This window comes from Oryzias latipes, chromosome 15, assembly GCF_053564925.1.
Source record: "Oryzias latipes strain Hd-rR chromosome 15, Olatipes_Hd-rR_3.1".
Taxonomy (NCBI): Eukaryota; Metazoa; Chordata; class Actinopteri; order Beloniformes; family Adrianichthyidae; genus Oryzias; species Oryzias latipes.
Window position 1 is genome coordinate 5,064,430 of NC_136251.1, and position 8,555 is coordinate 5,072,984.

The window sequence follows — 8,555 nt, forward strand, 5'->3', positions numbered from 1 at the left end:
GGAGCAGGCGCCTGGCTGGGCAGAAGAAGGCCCACCAATGGTCCAACGGAGCAGGAAGGCAGAATGTAAGGAATGTTGGAGGCAAGAAAATAACCATGTCCTGTCCTTTTTTTCGTTCCATCTGTAACTGTTCTATCTGTTTGCCTGTTTTAAGCATGTAAAGTTGGCTTTCAGTAGGTTTTGAGTCATATTATAGACTAGTTGTATGTGGAAACTTTGAAAGAATAGCCAAAAATTGAAAAGAAGAATTTATTTGTGTTACTGCATTAAAAAAACAAATATTTGTGGCATTCTGTCTTTTAAATCCTTGTTTGCCCAATAAAAATGTGGAAAACGTGAAAGTGCTTTGATAAACACACTCAGATTCACAAAAAACTACACCAAACAAGTTTTAGACTGGATTGGATAAAAACCAAAAGACCTCAGGTATTGTATTTGTGTGCAGAGATTTCATGTTAGAAAAAGGAAACCACGAAGGCAGCTTCAGGTTCAACTGAAAAGCACATGCATCTTAACCATGCTGCCAATGTAGCTAACAAAAGTGAAAATAAAGAAGCATCAACACTCCACAGACATTTAGATATAAGCTTTGTCAAATAATTATTATCTCAATGATATATCCAGACATCATTTTGAGTTACTTCTACTCTTGTGGCTCTGATGATTCCCTTTTCTCGTTTTGGCGGCGTCAAGCACAGCTCAAGGCCTGTTTTTAGCTTCAGCTTTGTCCATTATATTCAGCACATCATCAAGGATAGATGGACCCAGATCCAGTTCCAGGGAAAGGAGAGACCCTGTGATCTGGGTGAGAGATTCCTGAGACATGCGTTTCCCCTGGGAAAGCTCAAAGTCATAATCACTGATGCGGCCCTCCTCCACCCCACTGTCCCTGTCCACGCTGTCTCCATTGAACATTGAGAACTCAAAACCATGGGTAATGTCCTGGTCAAAGTGTCCATAACTGTTGCAGTTGCCATTGTTATTTAGATGCCTGCTGTCGTTCAAGATGTTGCTCTGGAAACCTCTGTCATTGAGGCTAAAGCTGTCAAATCTGTCGCTGCTTCCATTGACTTTGTAGATGTCGGTTTGGTTGTTGATATAATACAAGGTTGGGACGTCCAATGGGATCTCACCGTTGTTTGATTTGTTTGGTTTGTTTGGTTTGGAACCTGCTTTTGGTTTATCTCTGTTCTCCAGCAGATGCAGAAGAACGTCAGGTTTGGGATACATTTCATTAAATGAAGAGGGGGTCTCACTGCTGAAGACATCAATGGAGCGCAGCAGGGCATCCATCTCAACCTTTGTTGGAGATGGAGGTCCCTCACTGCCCCCCAGAGGCTCTGGCGACATGGAGAAAACTGTGGGAGAGATCAGTGGAAGCGTGAGCGCTTGGCAGCCTCCAATCGTGGGGAGTGAGATGGCATTCTTGAGGACTGGAGAGGGGGTCTCAGCAAAGCCAGCATTCCCGGTGCTGTTTGCTCGCATAAGTTCGCTCTGGATGCTGTGTTGAGGATCCCCCTTTCCTGGGATCAGCTCATACTTTCCCTGAAGGAAGGACATATCTCCAAAAGCGTCTCCCCCTCCACCCTTGCCAATGTGAACGGTGTGACGAAAGTCCCCGAGGGGAGGACTGATCATGTCTGGGGACAAAATGTCTCTCAGGCGACCTTTTTTCCCTTTTTTGCTGTTGGTGGGCTTCAGGTAAATGGGGGCTTTAGCTGGCATCGCTGCGTCTTTGGAAGAGCTCTCAGATTTGCAAGGTAGAAGTGTTAAATTAGAAGTGTGTGGATGTTCGCGCTCCCACAGGGACAGCTGAAGTTACATTCTCAGAAGCAGGATCTTTTTAGAAAACGCCAAAAACATTGACAGCATTGATCAGGAGCAGCTTCTCCATGTAAAGGTGCGAATTTTGGGGACGTAGAAAGATCAGAGGACACTTTCCTGTAATCACAGAAAAAAGGGAGACGCATCAACATCTTTGATATGACTGAAGACAAAAAGTTTTTACAAAGAAAACAGCCACTGCTTGGGTCAAAATTAACTCTGGATGAAATAGAAATCTCTATATTCATGTGGTACACTGGAAAAAAATGAAAGGACATAAGAATGAGATTTAGTTCCTAGACTTTTTGCTGTCCCAGTCACATTTCCACACTCAAGCCTCTTCTTGCCTCCACAATTCTGGGTGTGCTAATGTGGAACAGCTGGACTGCAAACTTGGAGAGAAGATCTAAGGCGGGCTTTAGTTGGATCAGAGCAGCGCAGTCTGCTTTAGGAGTGAGCTACTGCTCAGACATGCAAGGAGATAAAAAAAGATGGAGCTGGGGGCAAAGGGGAGGAAAGAAGTGGACGGGTTTTTTAGGAATTGAGTGAGAAATGCAGAGCAAGTAGATTACAAAGTCAATGGATTTGATGCAGGTTGTTGATTGATTTACCCAAAAACATAAGAAAGTTCTGCCATGTATTTTTGGGGGCAAAGAGATTTATTTTTAAAGTTGCAGGATACAATAGAAGATGTTTATGAATTAGAAGATATAAATGTGATTTTAAAGAAGGGTCATTCTGTTTCAGTTGCTTTTCCATTTCAGATCCTCCAAGACTGTCACCACACAAAAATAAGTTTGACCGTTAAAATGAGCGGGGCAGCGGACAGGAAAGGAAGCACGCTGTGATGGGGGTGGGAGGGAGCACCAGTGAGACGGCAGTGTGTCCATTTATAGGCTTATTTACTTATGAGAGGTATGTCAGTAATGACGGTCTGATAACGTGCCCAGGCGGTCAAGTCCACACCGCCTTAAAAAGAAGGCTTTCACGTGGAAAACATCCACATTCCTGCTGCAAGCAAACCGTGCAGACACATCAGCCTTATCGCACGCTTTTAGGAGGCTGTGTTAACTCTCAAGACTCATTAGTGAGGAAACACACGGACACTTGCTGGATAGTCAGACGGTTACTAAGCTTCTTCTCCTTCCGACCTCTTTGATTAGCTGCTGAACGTCTTCTTCACTGCAGCTGCATTAAAAATGAAAATGAAGCTAATCCTAAAAAAAGCTGAAAAAAGGTCATTGCTTATCGCACAGTAAGCTCTACAGTGCTATCTGTATTTGTGACAACACACCATTGTGTTGAATAGCAGTTACGCCTCCCAACAGTCTGTCAGACACTGAGGTGTCTGAGACGGCAGCTTTGCCCACATCCAGTTCCTACCCCACAGGAGGGCATTGGGGTGTCCGTCTGTGCTAGCTGGGTGGGCTCCAGCAGTAAAGAAGCTCAAGGAGTAGCAGCAAACACTGAGATTCCTCCACACGACCGTCTGTGCCCCCCATGTCCTCAGGAAGAAAGTATGAGAATCTTCTCTATCAGATAGATCAAGGTGGGAAGGCCAGACCAAAGATTAGTTTGGGCGTGATTCTATTGAGAAATACAAAACAAAACAACTACGAGAGTCCTTGTAAAATCAATGAATAACATATTTAGAACAAACACACACATAGAGCCAGCACATAATTCTGTGAAAAATTGTCTTCCAATGTAGAAATGTCTTCATGGGCACACCTGATCAGAGCAGAACATCCTCATTCTGCTGGACTTTGAGAATGCCTGACTCTAACCTTCAGTAATGACTGACAGGACAGGCTTTAAGACGATTTCAGGGCATAAACAGCTTTTACAAAAGGAAGTCAAACCTTGATTTGCTCATTGAATCTAAGGGTCAGGGGGCTTTGGTTTGCTGCTTGCGCTGCCGTACTTTGCTCTTCTTACTATGAATGTTTGCTTTAGTGTTCAGTTTGACATCAGTGCTTTGGCTTACTTTGGTTTATGAAATGAAATTAATGTGTACTTTCAAAAAAACATCCCATTTTTAGTGGGAGAAAAAGTATATTACAATTTAGGAGAGGCTACAGAACAACTGTTCAGTTTGAGGCAAATAAAATGTAGATTAAAATAGTGTCCCCCTTTGAAAACATGCAATGCTCCCCCTATTGCAGCCAGGTCTGCCAGGATCCAACAACTGAGAAAATGGTTTTTTTGGTTTCTTTGAGGAAGAGAAGAAAGCAAAGAGGAATGCTGGAATCTTCAATCAAAGATGAAGCAAATTTCAAACTCCTTATTTTTTAACAATTTTTAAAACTATTTTTAACTATATATATAGTTTTCAGCAAGACCTTTTTCTCAGTGAGCCCTCAGCCTTCCTGCCCTTGAAAGCACATGTTCACCGCAGAAAGAAAATGGGGTTGAAGTCAAACTGAAATAACCCAAAGGTGTAACAGACGGCTTCCTGTAGATTCAGACTTCACAGCTCGTTTACTTCGGTAATAAATTTTGCTCAAGCTCTCATTGTAACAGGAACGCATTCCTTGCTTTGGCAGCAAAAAAAAAAAACCCTTCTCTGTAATTAGATGTTAAAGTGTTTTTAAAAACAGCTGTGCGTCTAACTTGGTCACTTTGATTTAAATGGGAAGCATGAATGGCATTCCAAATGCTGAGAAGGAAGCACCTCTGCTGGCTAAGGCTTCAAGCCAGAATGAGCAAAGTATTACTGATTTACTGAAACCATCGGGAATTACCAACCTCATCATTGATGCCTTTTTTAGCTAAAGAGGTGATAAATCAGTTTGTTATTACCGTAAGCTTTAATTTGCTTCTTGCTTTCTTGAATCAAGGTGAAGTGCATGCTGGGAGGTGGCACCAGCTCTTCAAACGCATCCACAGTTTTAGGTTGGGATCTGATAAGCCTCCTTGAAAAGTGACTTCCTGTGTAGCTGCTCATAAAGAGCGCTGCAGCCAGGGTGTCACTGGGTCAGCAGCAGCTATTGGTCCCGATATAAAGTGGCTGCCAGTCTATTTAAACGCAGGCTTTGCCTCACGCGTTGGGGAGATGTGAGCACTGGGTCAGTAGAAGAGAATGTAGGAACGGTTTGGATGCTGGGGTAAATAAACAAGGACTTGATGTCTGGTTTTTAAAGGGATGGCTGATGATCTGTCAGGGTAATTCTGGATACCTGAAAGTCTCTGGTGGCATCATTGGGTTACTGTATTCTAAGAAGCTGTAGGCTAAATAAATGCTACAGTTTGATGACGCCTTACAGTTGAAGCCAGCTGCTGCCCAGGAGAGCAACAGCTCAAGGCTTGAGAAAGATGACTTCCATCTTTTTAAATAGAAGTCAGAACCAAGAATAACCCTCCCACCATGGGATTGCTGGGATGACATTTTGCACGAGTGCTGCTTATTAAAGTGTGTTGTTCTGCTTTTGTTCTTGTTGTGGTCAAACAGCCTTTTTCCTGCCTTTAGATAACAGAATGACCTTTCTGTTTAAAACTATCATAAAAAGCTATTTCACATTCCACAGAAGGTAATAGTAGCCCTACAGAAACCACGGAGCTGCTACATGAAAAAAACCTCAATTATAGGCAAAGGGCTCACTTTTGAGAGTCTGGTGGCAGCCTTGGGACATAAGCAAATAGCAGGGTGTATTTGCTCCTTCTATGTTTCTCACTACTCTCATGCCACCCAAAAGCACTGTCAGCTCTTGCCAGAGTTTTCCTTGGCAGATTTAAGCAGGGAAATCAATAAAAGCTTATAAGAAAAAAAAAGGAAATCTTAGAATGTACTTTTTCCTGAGAGGTAAAACTGTGAGGCATTTACAGAAACATGCTTTAAGCATGCAGTCGGAAAAAAAAACATCTCTAGTTTTTCTGAAATAATCTCTGTGTGAGCTTAACTTACCGTGCATGTTCCCATGAGTCCCTGCCTCTGCCACACATACCTTCTCATTCACACATGGCTGCAAGAAATCTCCAATATTTCACTCTGGCTGTTTTGTGGTCAGAGAAAACACTCACCTCAGATGATCTGAAAGGTTCTGCTCAGGAGTGGCTGGTGTTCTGCCAGTGTTCTGCCAGGGTTCTGCTGCCCTGAAGCCTCAGATCTTCGGCGTTTATGCTGTCGGCATTGGCCTGGCTTCTGTCCTGCCTTTGGGGCTTCACTTCTGTCGACTGCACCGTCTGCCAGACAGCTGTTTTGGTATGACTCTCTGACTCCTTTTTCTGCTGTGCAGCAGCTCAAGTCTCCTCCTCCTTCTTCAGCACTCCCCTCTGACTTCCTCCTCCTCTATGTCTCTCTGCTTGCCTCTCTTTCTTCCTCTTCTGCAGTACTGGTTTCTAGCTGCACCTGTGCATGTCTTTCCCCGCTCCTGCCCGGAGCTCAGACTTTCTTTGAAGCGGCTCCTTGGTGCTTGACAATCCTCTGTGTGAGTGATCACAAGCCCCCAAAATTGCCTCTGCTTGTGGAAGCAGATTCTTTGTGGGCTGTCAGGCAGTCTCTAGACTAAAAGGGTTTTTCAGTGTCTGACTGCCAACAGCTGATAGGACCTTTTCTGCATCCACTGTTAAGCCACGCCCTGTCGCTCTTGTGAGTCTGTTTATTCTTATCTACCAATCACAAACACAGCCTAAATATTTTCTCTAACCGGTGCATGGCCAGGTCTAGTCATTAAGGTGCTTTGGTGAATAGCTGTGCTCTAACTGGGATCCAAAGTGCTTACTACTGCAGAGTACTGCAGCGCTGCAGCAAATGACCACATGCAGAGCTGCAGCGCGTGCAGCCCCCTCTCCTCCTCTGCATTGATTGTTATTGAGAAATGAGATACAGCGAGCTACGAGACGGGAGTCATTTTAATCTAAATGACTTGGTGCCTGTGCCCCATCTTTTTCTAAAGAACAATAAGCCTTTATTTAAAAGAAATTATAGGTGCACGTCTCATGCACACTAAGGTGAACTTTGGGGGAGGGGTGCCAGTGGCTCAGACAACAGGAAAAGGGTTAAAAACTTGTCCTTCTAAGCTGGTTTTTAACGAGACTCCACCCTAAAACATGAAGAAACAAATTCCTACAAATGTGTTTGTAGGAAAATACAGTCTGTCCTGTGTCACAGGTCATGAGTTTTAAATGATTGATGCGTCTTCATAATAACAAGGCACGTGTGAAGCATTGCATAGTCTTACAGTGAAATCAGTGTTGGGTGGTGTCTGTGAACAGCTTACAGTCACAACAACATCTCTATGTAACGCTCACATACTTTATTTAGTCAAATGGTAGCAGCCAATGAGGATCTTTGAGACGTTCATTCTCTGTGGGGTGGATGTCACTGTAGGCCCATGTGACTGGCACACGATGTTTACGTAAAACACACAACCCCGTCTTCTCAACTGCTGTTGGACCCATCAAACCTGGGAAACTCCAGACTGTAGTTGCTTCTCAAAAAGGCTCCATCAGTAAATCAACTTTTAGGGTGTACTCAGACTGGAAAAGTCCGTTGGGCCTGGATCGAGTCCTGAAGCTTTCGTTTGGTCTGTATTCAGACTGCCGTCTCCCGGACATTTGTGCTTCAAACCAAAGCTGGTAAACAAAAACATACGACTGAAGATCTCTTCAGTAATTGGCCAGGAGTTACGAGGGCGGGGCAAAGCAGCTAGAGGTAGAATAATGGAAGTCCTACGCTTTGCAATTCTTGTCGGGATAGTTCGCTGATTTCAAACTTCATATTTCGCTGACCAACTCTGAACGTCTGTATCAACATCGGGTACAACACCTTTTACTCTGGGTCCGGTGAAGCCACGCCTCGAGGCGGTTACTGAGGAGACGACGGCTAAGAAGGAACGCTGATAAGTGTTTATGACATAAAGATTGTTGGAAAACAGTGAGAAGCAACGTGTGATTTTTCTACTATTTTCGTTCTGTTTCAAATGAACGTCTGTGAAGGAAGAGATTTTAGCACTCCAGTCTAAAAATTGCTACTGATGTCACTCTTCTACAGTCATAACACTGCAGGCACACAAGTCTTTTCTTGTCTGTAGTAGTTATTTAAATTTGCATAATATATGTTTCCATCCAGATGATGTCAGTGCTTCTGTGGCAGGAAGGGGCACTTTTGGAGGTTGTTGACTTACCTCTTTTTCACAGATTAATGTGTCAGTATTTGCATGAATACGTGACATGCAAAGAGCAAGTCGGTGCCTGAAATACGTCTGGGTTTTGGAATCTGCTTAACAAAGATCCATCACAGCTAGCAGAAAAATCATCAAAACATCTAGTTTTGATATTAGAAGGACATAAATATTGATATACCTGCTATAACAACCACCTTTATTCTCAGACTAACAAAAAAATTGTCTTTTAAGCATTTTCAAAGCCGTTTTTCTGGTTTTCAACATTAATGCCATGAACAACATGTTGTGCAAAACAAACACACTCAAAGTTAGAAGCTTGGGGCCCAACACTTCAGTCTTGCTTCTTTGAGTCTCAAAATAATGGCTTCTCTTGTGTACCTGTACCTGTTTAAGAACATTTCTATTCTTCCTCACAGAGGGACTTGATGCTTGAGGCACTGTCCAAACTTCTGACTGAGTACAGGAAGGTTTGTAGCCCTGCAGAGGAGAGGATGGAATTGTGGGCAGTCTAAACACTGACTTGCTCTGTGGCTGCATCCCAAAATGTTTGTGTGGGTGATGGACTATCCAAAATTATGGCAGACCACACGTACCATGAGGTAGCAC

At 43.5% G+C, this 8,555-nt stretch overlaps 1 protein-coding gene across 1 annotated transcript; it reads right to left on the minus strand.

Annotated features, from left to right (window-relative positions):
• Positions 1 to 235: 235 nt before the first annotated feature.
• On the minus strand, positions 236 to 6,350 carry cdc42ep3 (CDC42 effector protein (Rho GTPase binding) 3). Its single transcript, XM_004076907.4, has 2 exons — positions 5,845 to 6,350; positions 236 to 1,941 (listed from the first exon to the last, which is right to left on the minus strand). Exon 2 carries the CDS (start codon positions 1,723 to 1,725, stop codon positions 700 to 702), a length of 1,026 nt encoding a protein of 341 aa, XP_004076955.1. The 5' UTR covers positions 1,726 to 1,941; positions 5,845 to 6,350; the 3' UTR covers positions 236 to 699.
• Between the last annotated feature and the right edge of the window lie 2,205 nt (positions 6,351 to 8,555).